Source organism: Scyliorhinus torazame, chromosome 30, assembly GCF_047496885.1.
Source record: "Scyliorhinus torazame isolate Kashiwa2021f chromosome 30, sScyTor2.1, whole genome shotgun sequence".
Classification (NCBI taxonomy): Eukaryota; Metazoa; Chordata; class Chondrichthyes; order Carcharhiniformes; family Scyliorhinidae; genus Scyliorhinus; species Scyliorhinus torazame.
Window position 1 is genome coordinate 12,115,701 of NC_092736.1, and position 17,883 is coordinate 12,133,583.

The 17,883-nt window shown below is 49.1% G+C and overlaps 1 protein-coding gene across 6 annotated transcripts in view; it reads right to left on the reverse strand.

Annotated features, from left to right (window-relative positions):
* The window catches only part of LOC140404381 (sorbitol dehydrogenase-like), a 47,572-nt gene extending 30,224 nt beyond the window's left edge, over positions 1–17,348 (reverse strand). The window contains exons 1-3 of one of the 6 annotated variants that reach the window (XM_072492824.1): positions 17,313–17,348; positions 12,697–12,800; positions 9,479–9,679 (exon numbers count right to left, since the gene is read on the reverse strand). In XM_072492824.1, coding sequence (XP_072348925.1) covers positions 9,479–9,535 — 57 coding nt within the window. In that variant the 5' untranslated portion in view covers positions 9,536–9,679; positions 12,697–12,800; positions 17,313–17,348. Of the gene's footprint in view, positions 1–9,478; positions 9,680–12,686; positions 12,801–14,751; positions 14,904–16,495; positions 16,972–17,012; positions 17,196–17,312 lie in introns of those variants that run through there. The other 5 variants (XM_072492826.1, XM_072492822.1, XM_072492827.1 and 2 more) reach the window with 5 other exon arrangements.
* Positions 17,349–17,883: the final 535 nt, after the last annotated feature.

The following is a 17,883-nucleotide window of genomic DNA, read 5'->3' on the forward strand; positions in this document are numbered from 1 at the left end:
GAGGCAGCACGGTTTTGTGAAGGGGAGGTCGTGTCTCACTAACTTGATAGAGTTTTTCGAGGAGGTCACTAAGATGATTGATGCAGGTAGGGCAGTAGATGTTGTCTATATGGACTTCAGTAAGGCCTTTGACAAGGTCCCTCATGGTAGACTAGTACAAAAGGTGAAGTCACACGGGATCAGGGGTGAACTGGCAAGGTGGATACAGAACTGGCTAGGCCATAGAAGGCAGAGGGTAGCAATGGAGGGATGCTTTTCTAATTGGAGGGCTGTGACCAGTGGTGTTCCACAGGGATCAGTGCTGGGACCTTTGCTCTTTGTAGTATATATAAATGATTTGGAGGAAAATGTAACTGGTCTGATTAGTAAGTTTGCAGACGACACAAAGGTTGGTGGAATTGCGGATAGCGATGAGGACTGTCTGAGGATACAGCAGGATTTAGATTGTCTGGAGACTTGGGCGGAGAGATGGCAGATGGAGTTTAACCTGGACAAATGTGAGGTAATGCATTTTGGAAGGGCTAATGCAGGTAGGGAATATACAGTGAATGGTAGAACCCTCAAGAGTATTGAAAGTCAAAGAGATCTAGGAGTACAGGTCCACAGATCACTGAAAGGGGCTACACAGGTGGAGAAGGTAGTCAAGAAGGCATACGGCATGCTTGCCTTCATTGGCCGGGGCATTGAGTATAAGAATTGGCAAGTCATGTTGCAGCTGTATAGAACCTTAGTTAGGCCACACTTGGAGTATAGTGTTCAATTCTGGTCGCCACACTACCAGAAGGATGTGGAGGCTTTAGAGAGGGTGCAGAAGAGATTTACCAGAATGTTGCCTGGTATGGAGGGCATTAGCTATGAGGAGCGATTGAATAAACTCGGTTTGTTCTCACTGGAACGAAGGAGGTTGAGGGGCGACCTGATAGAGGTATACAAAATTATGAGGGGCATAGACAGAGTGGATAGTCAGAGGCTTTTCCCCAGGGTAGAGGGGTCAATTACTAGGGGGCATAGGTTTAAGGTGAGAGGGGCAAAGTTTAGAGTAGATGTACGAGGCAAGTTTTTTACGCAGAGGGTAGTGGGTGCCTGGAACTCACTACCGGAGGAGGTAGTGGAGGCAGGGACGATAGGGACATTTAAGGGGCATCTTGACAAATATATGAATAGGATGGGAATAGAAGGATACGGACCCAGGAAGTGTAGAAGATTGTAGTTTAGTCGGGCAGTATGGTCGGCACGGGCTTGGAGGGGCGAAGGGCCTGTTCCTGTGCTGTACATTTCTTTGTTCTTTGTTTGTTTGAGATCATGACTGATCTGATCTGATATAATCCTCAGCTCCTCTTTCTCACCTTGTCCCCGTAACCCTTGACTCCCTCACTGATTAAAAAAATCTGTCTGTCTCAGCCTTGAGCATACTTAACGACCCAGCCTCTACAGCTCTCTGCGGTAAGGAATTCCACAGATTCACTACCCTCTGAGACAAGAAATTCCTCCCCATCTGACTTAAATGGGTGACCCCCTCACTCTGAGATGATGCCCTCTGGTCCTGGACTCTCCCAAAAGGGGAAACACCCTCTCAGCATCTCCCCTGTCAAACCCCCTGAGAATCCTGATGTCTCAATGAGGTCGCCTCTCGTTCTGCTAAACTCCAATGGGCACAGGCCCAACCTACTCAACCTCCCCTCATAAAGAAAATCCCTCCAGACCCGGGGTCAAACTAGTGAACCTTCTCTGGACCCCCTCCAATGCCGAGATATCTTTCCTTCGATAAGGGGACCAAAATGTTCACAGTATTCCAGGTGTGGTCTAACTAGTGTTTTGTACGGAGCTACCAAGACTTTCCCATTTGCATGCTCCGTTCCGTTTGAAATAAAAGGCCAGCATTCCATTTCCCTATTACTTGCGTGCTGGCTTTTTGTGATTTACGTACAAGGACCTCCAAATCCCACGGTGCTGTGCCTTTCTGCAGTCTCTCTCCATTTAAATAATATTCTGATCCTTTATTCTTCCTACCAAAGTGCATAATTTCACATTTTCCAACATTATATTCCATCTGCCAAATTTTTTCACTTAATCTGTCTATAACTGTGTGTAGACTCTTTGTGCCATCCTCACTACTTGCCTGCCCATCCCTCGTCCAAGGCATTAATATATAGTGTAAATAAATCGTACAAATGTAAACACAGCAGGTGCAGGGGGAATGGCACTGGACAAAGAATGTGGCGAGCCAGGCTAATGCTCCCAGGCCATGGGTCCAAATCCCACCATGGCTGCTGGCTGAATTTGAATTCAATCAATTAATGAACCTGGAATAATACATTAAAAAATGGTTTTGATAATGGTGACTATGAAACTATCATTCATCAATGTAAAAACCTATCCGGTTCACTAATGTTCCATTTGAGAAGGAAATCCGCCGTCCTTACCCGGTCTGGCCTACACGTGACTCCAGACTCACAGCAACTGCCGTCAAAGGGCATAGAACATAGAACATAGAAAATACAGCACAGAACAGGCCCTTTGGCCCACGATGTTGTGCCGAACCTTTGTCCTAGATTAATCATAGATTATCATTGAATTTACAGTGCAGAAGGAGGCCATTCGGCCCCCTGAGTCTGCACCGGCTCTTGGAAAGAGCACCCCACCCAAACTCAACACCTCCACCCAACACCAAGGGCAATTTTGGACACTAAGGGCAATTTATCATGGCCAATCCACCTACCCTGCACATCTTTGGACTGTGGGGGGGAAACCGGAGCACCCGGAGGAAACCCACGCAGACACGGGGAGGACGTGCAGACTCCGCACAGACAGTGACCCAAGCCGGAATCGAATCTGGGACCCTGGAGCTGTGAAGCAATTGTGCTATCCACAATGCTACCGTGCTGCCCTTAAGAACAAATAAATCTACACTATATCATTTTACCGTAAATTGGTAATGTTGACCTTGTCAGTGACAACCATATCCCATCCAGAAGTAAATGAAAAGGTAACTAGTCTTTCTCCGGCATCTGTGCCACATCCAGTTAGCCCTGAACCCCTGCTCTTCTCCTCTGCTCTTAACTTTTTTCAAATATTTATCCACTGTCCTAACAACTTCCAACAGGAAACATTTTTCTTAATATTTTTCTTCTTCTTTTAGTGATGACTGTAATCTTATGACCTCTGGTGACTAATTCACCAAATCAGTGGAACTCGCATTCCTAATTTAACTTGCCGAAACCTCTCTGAAGTTCAACATCCTTAAGGCATGGTCCACTCACCCCTCCTCTGTTTTAATCATGGGTATGTCACCTACAGCCGGTGCCATTTTGGGACAATGACGGCCATTTTGGGGGACTGGCTCCGTGAGGGAGAACTTTCTTTCACCATCCACACCATGGGCGGCAAGGTGGCACAGTGGTTAGCACTGCTGCCTCACATATCCAGAGACCCGGGTTCAATTCCAGCCTTGCCGCCGTGTCTGCGTGGGCTTCCTCCGGGTGCCCCCGGTTTCCTTCCACAGGCCACAAGATGTGCAGGTTAGGTGGATTGGCCGCGCTAAAATTCCCCCTCAGTGTCCTGGGATGTGCAGGTTAGGCGGGGTTACGGGGATAGAGCGGGGAGTGGGCCTCGGTAGGGTGTTTTTTCCAGAGGGCGAGCTTGTCGGAGCTCCTCAGCACTTGAAGTGTGGCCTCAGCGGGGCGTTCCCCATCGAGGCCCGAAAAACACTCGGAGTGCTGAGCGACAGTGGGATAGTTCCTGGAGCTACAAGTGCTGGGTACAGCCCCTCTAATCCCACCCAGAACGGACTATTTTTTAGTTAGATCGCGCCCATAATCTCTTATAAACTGTATAAAGTACAAAATGTACATTTTGGTTCCTAGTTGCCGTAGCAACACGTACTTTTACATGCGTGTTGCAGTCTGGAGTGATGACAGAGGCTCCCGCCGTCTTTCTACCTCATGGCCGACCAGGAATACCTCCCGCTCTTGCCATTGGAATGTGTCGGAAGGACCTCTGTGAACGCACCTTCCTTGACCATCACGTCCTGGAGTGCGACTCAGACCTGGAGCTTGTGGCTTAGGGGCAGGGGCGCTGCACCACTTCAGCTCCAGTTAAATATACCTGTGCAATAATAAATCATCCATGGCATTAAGTAGATAGATTGGGGTGAGTGCGGTGGTGGTGTTGGGGGCGGTGGGGAGAGATACAATTGGTCCTCGCTTCACTAACCTATTCCGCAATACTAGTTGGAGGCCAGTACGTCGCGACAGTAAAATTGAGCAGATGTTGAAACGCAAATTTCCAATGGTGAACTTTGGCAGAAAGGTGTGGCCAAAAACAGTGAAAATAGGAAATAACAACACTGTGATTATTCTTTCTCAACAAGGTGTCTCCTTCCTGTGCCATTATTGTCACCAACCTTTGCAGTTTTGAGAAATATCTGCAATGTTAATATGTAATTTTACTCTTGACAACATACTCAGGTAAACAGCATTGAGCAAGCTTGTCGAACATCGCCCTGAACACGTGAAAGCTTTCGCTGCCAAAATTCCTTTGGCTAAAATTCACACAGAGCCCCAGCGTGTGCTCAGTACAGGCTCCCATCCAATCTACCCTTACTCTCAAAACATTTCTTGACAACTGAGTGGCTTGCATTTCGGAGTGAAGAGTTAACACATCGCTGTGGGTCTGGAGTCATATTCCGGTAATTGTATTGTGGCGGTTAACGATGAACAAGGTGGGGGAGGGGAGGGAGTGATTGATTAAGTATCTACAGCACATCTGAAGGGGGACGGGCCTATGACAATACTGGCCTGAAAACGCCTGATCTCGGAAACTGGGCAGAGTCGGAACTGGTTGGTGCTTGGATAGGACTCCCCCTGGCACTTGGGCAACTGGGCACTGCCAGGAGGATTGTAAACCTTCCGCGACAGGTGGGCATCGCAAGGACTGAAGGGCATCGTTCGCCCCGGAAACACTATTTTAATCTAATTGATACTTTTTCCCTTTAAAGTTTTCGGAGCGATTCAGCTGACTAGTTAAAGTCCGCTGAATGTCACGTTTAGCGAGGTATTTCCCAACGACTGCCGTGACGAGAATCACCCAGCTATCCAACGGTAATTTGCCCTCTTGTTTTGGCCTAGGGGGGTTTCTCCCCAGGGAGGCCGCACTTAGGGCAGTTTCCTGCTGGTGAGCCTGGCTCCTCACAGATTAGGGCGCCAATTTGTCCGGCAGCCCCGATCTTCCCCTCTCCTCCCCTCACTTTCAGCCCCCCCCCCCCCTCTACCAGGCAAGGGCCACAGGGCCCAACCCCTGGCAGTGCCAACCTGGCACCTGGCATTGACAACCTAGTATCCTGGCAGTGCCCCTTAGGCACCCTGGCAACGGGTGGCACTGCCAGGGTGCCTGGCTGGCAGCGCCAAGGTGCCCAAGTGCCAGAGGGAGTGCTAGGGTGCCACCCTGCCCTGTCTCCGACCACCCGGCACTCTCCAATGGCCTGGGAGATCCCCACCCCCCCCAGGCACCGTTACGACAGGTCCACGTTTGTGCGGACCAGTGCTAAACGATGCCCTGGCGAGGTCTCCCTGGCACGCCGGGTGAATCTGGGTCCAGGTATTTAAATGAGCGTACGGCTCATTTAAATACCCAAACCCAGAGTGGGGGGAGGGGGAGTGGACAGATCGGAAGAACTCCTCTTGGGTCTGTTGCTGGGCCCAGCCATGGTGGCAAGTCCAGACAGCGGGCCATAGAACATAGAACATATAGTGCAGAAGGAGGCCATTTGGCCCATCGAGTCTACACCGACCCACTTAAGTCTTCACCCAAAGGGTTGTGAATCTCTGGAATTCCTTGCCCAGTGAAGCAGTTGAGGCTCCTTCTTTAAACGTTTTTAAGAAAAAGATAGATGCCTTTCTAAAGAATAAAGGGATTCGGGGATATGGTGTATGGGCCGGAGAGTGGAGCTGAGTCCACAAAGATCAGCCATGATCTCATTAAATGGCGGAGCAGGCTCGAGGGGCCAGATGGCCTACTCCTGTTCCTAATTCTTATGTTCTTATGTTCCACCCTATCCCCGTAACCCAATAACCCCTCAGAACCTTTTTTGGTCACTAAGGGCAATTTAGCGTGGCCAATCCACCTAACCTGCACGTCTTTGGACTGTGGGAGGAAACCGGACGACCCGGAGGAAACCCACGCAGACAGGGGGAGAACGTGCAGACTCCGCACAGACAGTGACCCAGCGGGGAATCGAACCTGGGACCTTGGCGCTGTGAAGCCACAGTGCTAATCACTTGTGCGACCGTGCTGCCCAAGGGACGGGTGGTTAGACACGACCGTCTTCCCCATCCTGCTGCCACTTCTGTGCCCCGGTGCCCCTGCAGACAGAGCACGTGACGTCCATCGGGGCGCTGGAGGCCTTCCGCAGCAGGTGGGCAACACGGGGGCGGGAATGCTTCATCGGCCCCCCCGGAACACAATTTAATTTATTACGTTTTCTTTTAAATGTTTTTTTTTTGTTACGCCGCTTCTTTCAAAGGACTGTTAATGAGTTTATTTGTCAATTAGTTTTATGGGTTATCAAAAGAGCAGATTAAGAGGAATTAGCCTCTGGCCAAATGGTCTGAAGATGTCCAATTGTGTCCGATCTCGGAGGATAAGCAGACTCGGGCCTGGTAAGTGCTTGGCTAGGAGACCACCTGAAATACCAGGTGCAGGGGGTTTAGAAACCTTCCATGACCGATGGGCACCACAGGGGCTGGAGTCCATGATGAGCCCTGGGGATGCTGTATAAGGCTCTGGTCAGACCCCATTTGGGGTATTGTGAGCAGTTTTGGGCCCCGTATCTAAGGAAGGATGTGCTGGCCTTAGTAAGGGTCCAGAGGAGGTTCACAAGAATGATTCCTCGGAATGAAGAACTTGTCGTATGAGCAACGGTGAGGACTCTGGGTCTGTACTCATTGGAGTTTAGAAGGATGAGGGGGAATCTTATTGAAACTTGCAGGATACTGCGAGGCCTGGATAGAGTGGACGTGGAGAGGATGTTTCCACTTGTCAGAAAAACTAGAAGCAGAGGACACAATCTCAGACAATATCAAAACAGAGATGAGGAGGAATTTCTTCAGCCAGAGGCTGGTGAATCTGTGGAACTCTTTGCCGCAGAAGGCTGTGGAGGCCAAACCACTGAGTGTCTTTTAAGACAGAGATCGATAGGTTCTTGATTAATAAGGGGATCAGGGGTTATGGGGAGAAGGTAGGAGAATGGGGATGAGAAAAATACCAGCCATGATTGAATGGCGGAGCAGACTCGATGGGCCGAGTGGCCTAATTCTGCTCCTATGTCTTATGGTCTTATTTTACTTTAGTTTTATAAGTTTCCTTTAAAGTTTTGTCTTTTGTTACAGTGGCCCTTTAAAGGGGCAGCTGATTTGTTTATTTTATTAGTTTCAAAAAGAGGGCCTGTTAGGGTGGGTCATTGACTCCCAGTCCGCTTGCCTTTAATGCGGCCTTGGGGAGTAAATATTCCACGCGTATATAGATAGTGAGAGGTTGTGCCTCATGTCTGGTTAATTGAACGGGGTTTTGACTGCACTGGGGTGGGAGTGGAGGCAAAGCGGAGGGCCTCCTCCTAAGCCTGGGTCTCACCACGATGGCCATGGAGGGGGGTAGTCAGACCTGACCCCCCTGCCCCTCTCTCATAACTGGGTTTGCAGCCTGGAGAATGAGCACCAGGAATGATGTCCATCGGTGGCTTCGGCAACCGGCGGGTGCCCCAGGGGCTGGAGTGCAATACCGCCCCCGACAACCCTCTTTTAACTGAATCTGATGAGTTTCGTTTGAAAGTTGTGTCTGTTTTTGTTTGGTTACGGAGTCGCTTTTATTGATTAATTATTAATTTGTTTTACTGGAAGAGTATAACGAAGGGGACACTGGTTTGGTTAGTGGAGCAGGAGGCCGAGAAATGTAACGCTGCAATCCGTAAATAAACCGACAATCGATAAATACGTTCCGTGTCTAGATTCGACTCCAACATCTGGCTTGGGATCCATTTAACACGAGCCACACAGTAAAGTTGGCAGATTTCTGTCACGATGTGCAGACATGCAGATCATAGAATTTACAGTGCAGAAGGAGGCCATTCGGCCCATCGAGTCTGCACCGGCTCTTGGAAAGAGCACCCTACCCAAGTCCACACCTCCACCCCATCCCCATAACCCAGTAACCGCACCCAGCACTAAGGGCAGTTTTGGACACTAAGGGCAATTTAGCGTGGCCAATCCACCTAACCTGCACATCTTTGGACTGTGGGAGGAAACCGGAGCACCCGGAGGAAACCCACGCAGACACGGGGAGAACGTGCAAACTCCGCACAGACAGTGACCCAGTGGGGAATCGAACCTGGGACCCTGGAGCTGTGAAGCAATTGTGCTAACCACCATGCTACCGTGCTGCCCCAATGCATAATGATATACAGACAGGCACAGACAGGCAGCTAATGAACACAGAGAACAGGACATGACCAATGAGCAGGCAGGACACTCAGGGGTGTCATCTCACTATAAAAGGCACGAGGCACTCACACTCCACCTCTTTCCACTGATGAACATCTACAGAGTGAGTCAGGGTGTATTACAGTATCACACCTCCAGTACGTGGCTAAGAGCTAGTCTGGTTCAGTCAGACAGAGTAACCACACTTCGGTTAGCAGAGCGTCAAACCCATAGAGAACTGTGCTAACTGTGCTACTGGTTAGTACATGACATCGATTTCCTTCCCAGAAAGGGTGGAAATTATAATAATCTTTATTATTGTCACAAGTAGGCTTACATTAACACTGCAATGAAGTTACTGTGAAAAGCCCCTAGTCGCCACACTACGGTGCCTGTTCGGGTACACGGAGGGAGAATTTAGAATGTCTAATTCACCTAACAAAATTAGTGAACCAGGCGGGGTTTTAACCACAATCCAGTAGTTTCATGATCACCCTTACTGATGCTGGCTTTTTATTCCAAATTTATACAATTATACATTTATACACATTATACAATTCCCCCACACTGCCACAGTGGGATTCAAACTCTCGTCTCAGGATTTCTAGCCCTACACCGCACAACTGTACTTCCGTCCACAACCACCCCTGGCCCGATCTTAAACGTTTACTCCTAATCCAGGCGGAAAAGATTTTTTTATCCACAGTGGGTTTTTTTCTAAATCTGGTAAAACGACGATCTGAGATAAATATGTCAATCTTCCAGGAATGACAGCTGAATTTAAATAAATCCCTTTAACGTTTACAGGGATTTCACAATCCCCCCCCCAAGATTCACCAGCTAACTGCTCCGTACTTGGCTTTAATAAAACACGCTGAGGTGCTGGCGCCTGTTAACCTGCTCTCTCCACCCCACCCCCGGGCAAGATCTCCTATTGTTCAGCAGGCTCTCTCACTTCCCGCACCGATCAGATGCAAAGTTAGACAAGGGAGATCAGAATTGCTTACCAGTCTCAGATCATGTTTCTTGTGGAGCACCACAGACAGATTTTCGTGCTCTGCCATCTTCCAAATTCTTCCAGGCTAACAGTGCGTGGCTTTCACTCGGTTTTGCTGTCGACCCGTTCTGAAGAGGTCCAAAGGTCCTGTTCGGCCGCTGACGGAGTCTTTTCAGCTGAAACTTCAATCGCTTGCTTTTAAAGTAGCTCACTGAGAAACAGCAGAAGTGGAAGCTTTGTTAGGATAACAATCTGCACACATGATTAATATTTCAGTCGTAACTGAAATCAATCCTTACAAGTTACAGACAATAGATTGAGGGCTTGAGTAGAAGCCAGTGTGTATTTCAAAAGGGACAATCCGTGTTTAGTCAACTTGCTGGAGTTTTTTGGAGGGGTAACAGAAAGGGTCGATGAGGGTAATGCTGATGATGCGGTGTACGTGGGCTTTGTAAAGGCATTCGATAGTGTCACACGCAGGTCACAGATATAGGGTGATTCTCCGTTGCTGGGATCCTCTGTTTCGCCGGCAGCGTAATAATAATCTTTATTAGTGTCACAAGTAGGCTTACATGGACACTGCAATGAAGTTACTGTGAAAATCTCCCAGTCGCCACACTCCGGCGCCTGTTCGGGTACACGGCGGGAGAATTCAGAATGTCCAATTCACCTAACAAGCACGTCTTTCAGGATTTGTGCGAGGAAACCGGAGCACCCGGAGGAAACCCACGCAGACTCGTGCAGACTCCGCACAGACAGCCAACCAAGCCGGGAATCGAACCTGGGACCCTGGCGCTGTGAAGCAACAGTGCTAACATTTACTAACATGCGGAAGGAAATTTGTTGTCCTCGCAACACCCTGGACTACATGTGACTCCAGCCCCGGCGCAATGTGGATGACTTCTAACTTCCCTCTGAAATGGCCTGGCATGTCCCGCACTTCAAGAGCAATTAGGGATGGGCAACAAATACTGGCCTGGCCAGCGACACCCAAATCCCATGGAAGAATAAAGAAAGAAAGTTGCTGAACTGTTGATTGCCTGGCAGCAACTGCTGGAGATATCATAGGTGGCACGATTGCACAGTGGTTAGCACTGTTGCTTCAAAGCGCCAGAGTTCCAGGTTCAATTCCCGGCTTGGGTCACTGTCTGTGCAGAGTTTGCACATTCTACCCGTGTCTGCGTGGGTTTCCTCCGGGTGCTCCGGTTTCCTCCCGCAAGTCCCAAAAGATGTGCTGTTAGGTGAATTGGACATTCTGAATTCTCCCTCTGTGTACCCGAACAGGCGCCGGAATGTGGCGACTAGGGGATTTCCACAGTAACCTCATTGCAGTGTTAATGTAAGCCTACTTGTGACACTAATAAATATTATTATCACACCTATGGTGAGGCTCCTGTGGATTCTTCTCCGATGGTTGACCGAGCATACTTGGCAGTGTCATTCAGCAGAATGCCTCATCACCAGAACGTTCAATCAAGGTGTAGCTTGGCTGGGGGGGGAAATGGGACCCTCCCTGGCTGATCCGAGTCGCACCCCCTCCACGTGTTTCCCCCCCGAGGCAGTGGGGGAAAGGCTGTCCGCACCTCCTCCCGGAACGTGGCTTTGCAAAGCAGGTCTGGAAAGAAATGCTGAGAATTTTTGTCGAGGTTCATCCTGAGCATCTCTTTAGTAAGTGGAGGGAGCCAGCGGTAAACGCACAGAGGTTTATTTAACTATTTACAATATTCTGCACAAAGCAGCAAAACGCTCTCAGTACACTCCTTGCTGGGAGAACCAAATGGCACCAAGGCACTGCTTTGGGCCGGCTTTCATGTTTGTTCGTAATGAGCTCCAGCCGGGTGGCCTCTGGGAAGCTCGTACTCCCAGGTCCGACGGGGAGATCAACAATGGTTTCCCCACGATCCTCAATGGGGGGGGGGGGTTATAATAAGCTCCATAACACAGGCCTCTGTGAACAAGGGCGTCCCACAGCATAAGGACTTCTGCTGGAGTTCAATAAACTCGCTGACAGAAGCTCTTTGGTCCGCCCGAAACCTACTGGAAAAAAGCTGCTGACGATCAAGAGTCAGAGACTGGCACATCCCGAGGTCTGGGGCTACGTTCTGAGGGACAAACTAAAGCCCTGGGGGAGAAACGACTCAATGGCCTCGAGCCGTATGGTTGATACGGAATGAATATCATGCACAGACATACACACGCATTAGAAGCAGGAAAAGGCCACTCAGCCCCTTGAGCTTGCTCCACCATTCAATAAGATGATGGCTGCTCTGATTGGAACCTCACCCCCACATTCCAACCTATCCCCTGGTAACCCCTTAAGAATCTTATACGGCTCTGCCTTAAAAATATTCAAAGACTCTACTTCTACTTTTGAGGAAGAGAGTTCCAGAGACTCACGACCTTCAAGAGAAATTATTTCTCCTCCTCTCCGCATTAAATGGGCAACCCCTTATTTTTAAACAGTGACCCCCTCATTCTAGATTCTCCCACAAGAGGAAACATCCTCTCCACATCCACCCTGTCAACACCCCTGAGGATCTTAAAAGGTTTCGATCAAGTCGCCTCCTACTCTTCTAAGCTCTAGTGGACACAAACCTAACCTCTCCAACCTGTGTCTGCATGGGTTTCCTCCGGGTGCTCCGGTTTCCTCCCACAAGTCCCGAAAGACGTGCTTGTTAGGTGAATTGGACATTCTGAATTCTCCCTCTGTGTACCTGAACAGGTGCCGGAGTGTGGCGACTAAGGGATTTTAACAATAACTTCATTGCGGTGTTAATGAAAGCCTACTTGTCACACTAATAAAGATGATTATTATTCTCTCAATTTTTGTTTCCAGTGCGCAGGTGACGGGGTCAAGTGAGCGGACCCTTTAAGTTTATTTGCAAGGCCACACGCACATGGTAACTTAAAGGGACTGAATTTTGCTCGGCACGAGTGGGGGACATGGAGGGTACAATGGGAAAGCCTAGATATAACATGAAACGGCATGAGCACAAGCTGACACAATCAGGATGTCCCTACTGTACATTTCATTGATCAGTACAAGTCTCCCAACGCCCTCACAGAAGTTCAAAAGTTGACCGTTTTCTGACCCTCAATCACGGGTTATGTCAGGGGTGCCAAGCTAATTTCACAGGCTGGGCCTCTTCCAGTATCCTGGTTTCTGCCACGGCCCGCACTCAGCAAAACTCAGTCAAATAGATAAAGATGGACCGTACCAATACTTACAGCTGGGATTTATTCACTGCTGCTTTGCTGGGATCTGCCTTTTCTCTGCACAGCCTTCAGTGTCGCTGGGAGAGCAGAATGGAATGTAGGAGTCACGGTGTGGCCTGGATGGAAGACTGAAATCATTATCTCCTCTAACTTGCTTTTGACTATTTTGTCTATGTAGCCAGTTATCCTCGTGGTCTTCGAAGATTCAATTGTCCCAGCGGCCACCCACTTTAGGACTGGAAATTCCTCATTTCTTCCACCCAAAAAAAGTCTTCCCCAATTTACTTCCTCGCGCGTTAACCCCCAGTCAAAAGCCTCTTTGAAAGGTCTCGGAACAACCCAGTTCAGTTGAGCTGAAGCAGTCGAGAGCACTATGCAATGTCACAATCCTGATTTCACACACTTTCCATATCTTATCACGGCAGGAACACCAGAAGTGTACATAGTGTACTCGCACATACAGAGTGAACTATGTAATAACAGTGCATTGCTCAAAAATATAGTTATTTGAATCCAAGGGAAGAACCAGGAGGCAAAGAAAATTCAGGAGAATGGTTAATCGGCAAATCTAAAAGGACATTTCGATGCTCACATCCTCCTCTGCACCTCCGGAGATTTGGGGCGGAAGAGTTAGTTTTTACAGTCACTTCACAGTTAGCTAGGCTGCCTTTAACATGGCTCAGACTGTTTTTCACCTTCGTAATCCTTCCACTGCACCTTCCAAACCCACAACCTCTACCACCTAGAAGGACAAGCACAGTAAGAAGTCTTACAAACCAGGTTAAAATCCAACAGGTTTTTTTCGAATCACTAGCTTTCGGAGCACAGCTAGTTCCTCGTTCACCTGATGAAGGAGCTGCACTCCTAAAGTTTGAGATTCGAAACAAACCTGCTGGACTTTAACCTGGTGTTGTAAGACTTCTTACTGTGCTCACCCCTGTCCTACACCGGCACCTCCACATCATAGAAGGACAAGGGCAGCGAATGCATGGAAACGCCACCACCTGGAGGTTCCCCTCCCATCCTACTGTTGCTTCACAGTGCCAGGGTCCCAGGTTCGATTCCCCGCTGGGTCACTGTCTGTGCGGAGTCTGCACGTTTTCCCCGTGTCTGCGAGGGTTTCCTCCGGGTGCTCCGGTTTCCTCCCACAAGTCTCGAAAGACATGCTGTTAGGAAATGTGGACATTCTGAATTCTCCTCTGTGTACCCGAAAAGGCACCGGAGTGTGGCGACTAGGGGCTTTTCACAGCAACTTCATTGCAGTGTTAATGTAAGCCTACTTGTGACAATAATAAAGATTATTATTATCCTGACTTGGAAATTTATCAGCCGTTCCCTGAGTATCGCTGGGTCATAATCGTGGAACTCCCTCCCTAACAGCACAGTGGGTGCACCTACACAACACGGACTCCAGTGCTTCGAGAAGGCAGCTCACCACCACCTCCTCAAGGGGCAATTAGGGATGGGAAATAAATGCTAGGCCTCATCCCTCGGATGAATTTTTAAAATAATGTGGAGTGAGAGATGCTGCAGCACCCATCTGGTTATTTTAAGGGGACTGCTCCTCAATCTCTTGGGCATGTTTTCGATCTGATCTTTGACCACTCACTGTGCAGAGCGAAGTGGACAGGTTAGTGTGTCTTCCCTGCCTGGCAAAAGCAGCCACTCACAGGTCCAGGCCAAATAGGGCCTATGTCGGGGGGCTTTGTACCTGGGCCTCTAAGACTGGTGGATATTGCCATGAATAAAATATCAGCTAGGCACAGATAATAATAATATGATTTTTTAAAAATATATATTTATTAAGAATTTTAACACAGTTTTTCATCCTTACAAACAACCCCCCCCCCCGCCCCCCCCGTAACAAAAAGAAAAAAAAAGCACACATAGCAAGGCATGAACATGGTAAATCGATATGATACAGAGCTTTGTACATTGGATTCCTCCTGTACATGTCAGTTTTCCAGATCCTTCATGTATTTTCTGACTCAAATACCCCCCAAATAAACCCCCCTTCCCCCTCCCTCCCTCCCTCCCCCCCCTGGGTTGCTGCTGCTGCTGACCGACCTTCATCTAACGCTCCGTGAGATAGTCTAGGAACGGTTGCCACCACCTGTAGACCCTCTCAAGGCAAACTTTATCCTCTCCAACTTGATAAACCCTGCCATATCATTTATCCAGGCCTCCACGCTGGGGGGCTTCGCCTCCTTCCACATCAGCAAGATCCTTCGCCGGGCTACTAGGGACGCAAAGGCCAGAATGAATAATAATATGATTGAGGATTATAAACTTCACTTTGTTTTCATGTTTGGGTTGTACCCCCCACCAGGCTAGTTCCCCCTTCAGGTGACAGACATGAAATGCAATGACATTCTTACTGATGAAGGGACTGGGAGCAGAGTGTAACGCTGCTGGATCAGTAATCCAGGGACCTGAACATAGAACATTACAGCGCAGTACTGGCCCTTCGGCCCTCGATGTTGCGCCGACCTGTGAAACCACTCTAACGCCCATCTACACTATTCCCTCATCATCCATATGTCTATCCAATGACCATTTGAATGCCCTTAGTGTTGGCGGGTCCACTACTGTTGCAGGCAGGGCATTCCACACCCTTACTACTCTCTGAGTAAAGAACCTACCTCTGACATCTGTCTTATATCGATCGCCCCTCAATTTAAAGCTATGTCCCCTCGTGCTAGACATCACCATCCGAGGAAAAAGGCTCTCACTGTCCACCCTATCTAATCCTCTGATCATCTTGTAAAATTAATGACCTGAATTAATGACCTGAAATCATGGGTTCAAAGTCCGGCATAGCAGTAGGTAAACTTGAATGCAATTAATTTAATTCAATCTGAGATTACAAAGCTAATAGCAGTAAAGGTGACCATGTTTTAAAACCCATCGAACCCTCCAGTAAGGAAATCTGCCATCCTTACCGGGTCTGTCTCAGTCACAAAAACACAAGAAATAGAATCAGGAGTAGGCCACCAGGCCTGTCAAGCCTGCCCCACCATTCAGCATGATCCTGGCTGATCAATGCCAGCCTCAACTCCTTTCCTGCCCCATTTCCCCTTAGCCCTCTATCCCTCGATCTGTCAAATATTTATCCACCTCCACTTTAAACACTTCTAATGATCCAACCTCCGGAGCAGAGAGTTCCAGAGATTCACCGCCCTCTGGGAGAAGGAATTCCAAAGCATCTAGTTTTAAATGACCGGCCCTTTATCTTGTAGCTATGTCCCCTTGTTCGAGACCCTCCCACTTGTGGATACATCTCACCATCTACCCTGTCAGGCCCCCTCAGGATATTAGAACATAGAACATTACAGCGCAGTACAGGCCCTTCGGCCCTCGATGTTGCGCCGACCTGTGAAACCAATCTAAAGCCCATCTACACTATTCCCTTATCGTCCATATGTCTATCCAATGACCATTTGAATGCCCTTAGTGTTGGCGAGTCCACTGCTGTTGCAGGCAGGGCATTCCACGCCCTTACTACTCTCTGAGCAAAGAACCTACCTCTGACATCTGTCCTATATCTAGCTCCCCTCAATTTAAAGCTATGTCCCCTCGTGCTGGACATCACCATCCGAGGAAAAAGGCTCTCACTGTCTACCCTATCCAATCCTCTGATCATCTTGTATGCCTCAATTAAGTCACCTCTTAACCTTCTTCTCTCTAACGAAAACAGCCTCAAGTCCCTCAGCCATATTATATGTTTGAATAAAGTCACCTAACTGCCCTGACTACCCCAGCTGACTGCCCTGTGAAAAGGCCGACCAAGCCATTCACTAATGGGCTATACCTCAGGTGGCCTTGTCACTGATGTTCACATCTCAAGAGCGAATAATATAAGAAGCTGGACATTTCCAACGGTCAAGAAGAGCATCAACTGAGACTGGAGAAAATGCTGCAAACAATTGAACCGGTGAGACTTCATGGGAAGGAATTATAATCGTCAGGTCAAATTTACAGTCTAGATGGACCCCGAAATTTAATTTGAGAAGCTCCAACAGAATTGCCGCAGTGATTCAGCACAGGGTCGACCCACTGACTCACAGCGAGCAAAGTCTTGGGGGCCCACTGGCCCACACTGGGCACCGTCAGGGGAGTCACTGGCCCACACTGGGCACCGTCAGGGGAGTCACTGGCCCACACTGGGCACAGTCCAGAGGAGAAGGGAGTCCCTCACCCGCACTGGGCACAGTCACTGACCCATATGGAGCCAGCAATACAAGTCCTGAACAGGGAAAATGAACCGCGAAGGGGGGCGGGATAAAGTAGGAAGTCCGCTCAGTTAGTGATCACAGCAATTCCTTTACCGGGAGAGCTCTCTGTCCCTCTCTCTCTGGGCAGTATTGCTGCTGCCACCGTACCGACCCCTGCACCAACGGGCAGGGCAGCTCCGGCTCCCGCCCCCAGGACGAGCTCGCTGTCAATCAGAGGAATTGCAACAGTCGCATTTTGTTCAGGTTGTTACATTGCGCTCACTGCCCGGGGCTTCCCCACAGGAACCCCCTGGCGCCCGTGCCCCCGGGGCTTCCAGCCTCATTGATGTCTACATCTCGGTTTGCAGCCCCCTCTCCCCCTCCCCGCTCCCTCAAATTAAAACTCTGACCGACCAGATTCAGCTGCCACCCTGCGAATGATGGCACCAAATGTGCACAGGCGAGAGTGACAATGAGGGTGGCACCACCTAGAGGAACCTGCCTGACTGTCTCCACCACCTTCCAACAAAGAAAATTGTAGCACAGAAACTTGCCCTTCAAGCCTGCACCGACCATGGTGCTCCTCTGAACTAAAACTCCCTATCCTTCCAGGGAAGGTCCTCATCTCTGTCTGCAATTCCACCAACCTTTGTGAGTCTGCAAACTTACTAATCAAACTAGTTACATTTTCCTCCAAATCATTTCTACATATTGCAAACAGCAAATGTCCCAGCACTAATCCCTGAGGAACGCCACTAGTCACAGCCCTCCTCCAGAATCGCACCCTTCCACCGTTACCCTCTGTCTCTATGACCGAGCCGGTTCCGTATCCATCTTGCCAGCTCACCCCTGATCCTGTGCAACTTCAACTTCTGTACCAGTCTGCCGAGAGAGACCTTGTCAAAGGTCTTACTGAAGTTGTCGTGGTTCCCCAGGACGACAATTCGTTCACACCGATTAAAACAGAGAGTCTGAGCAGCAATCT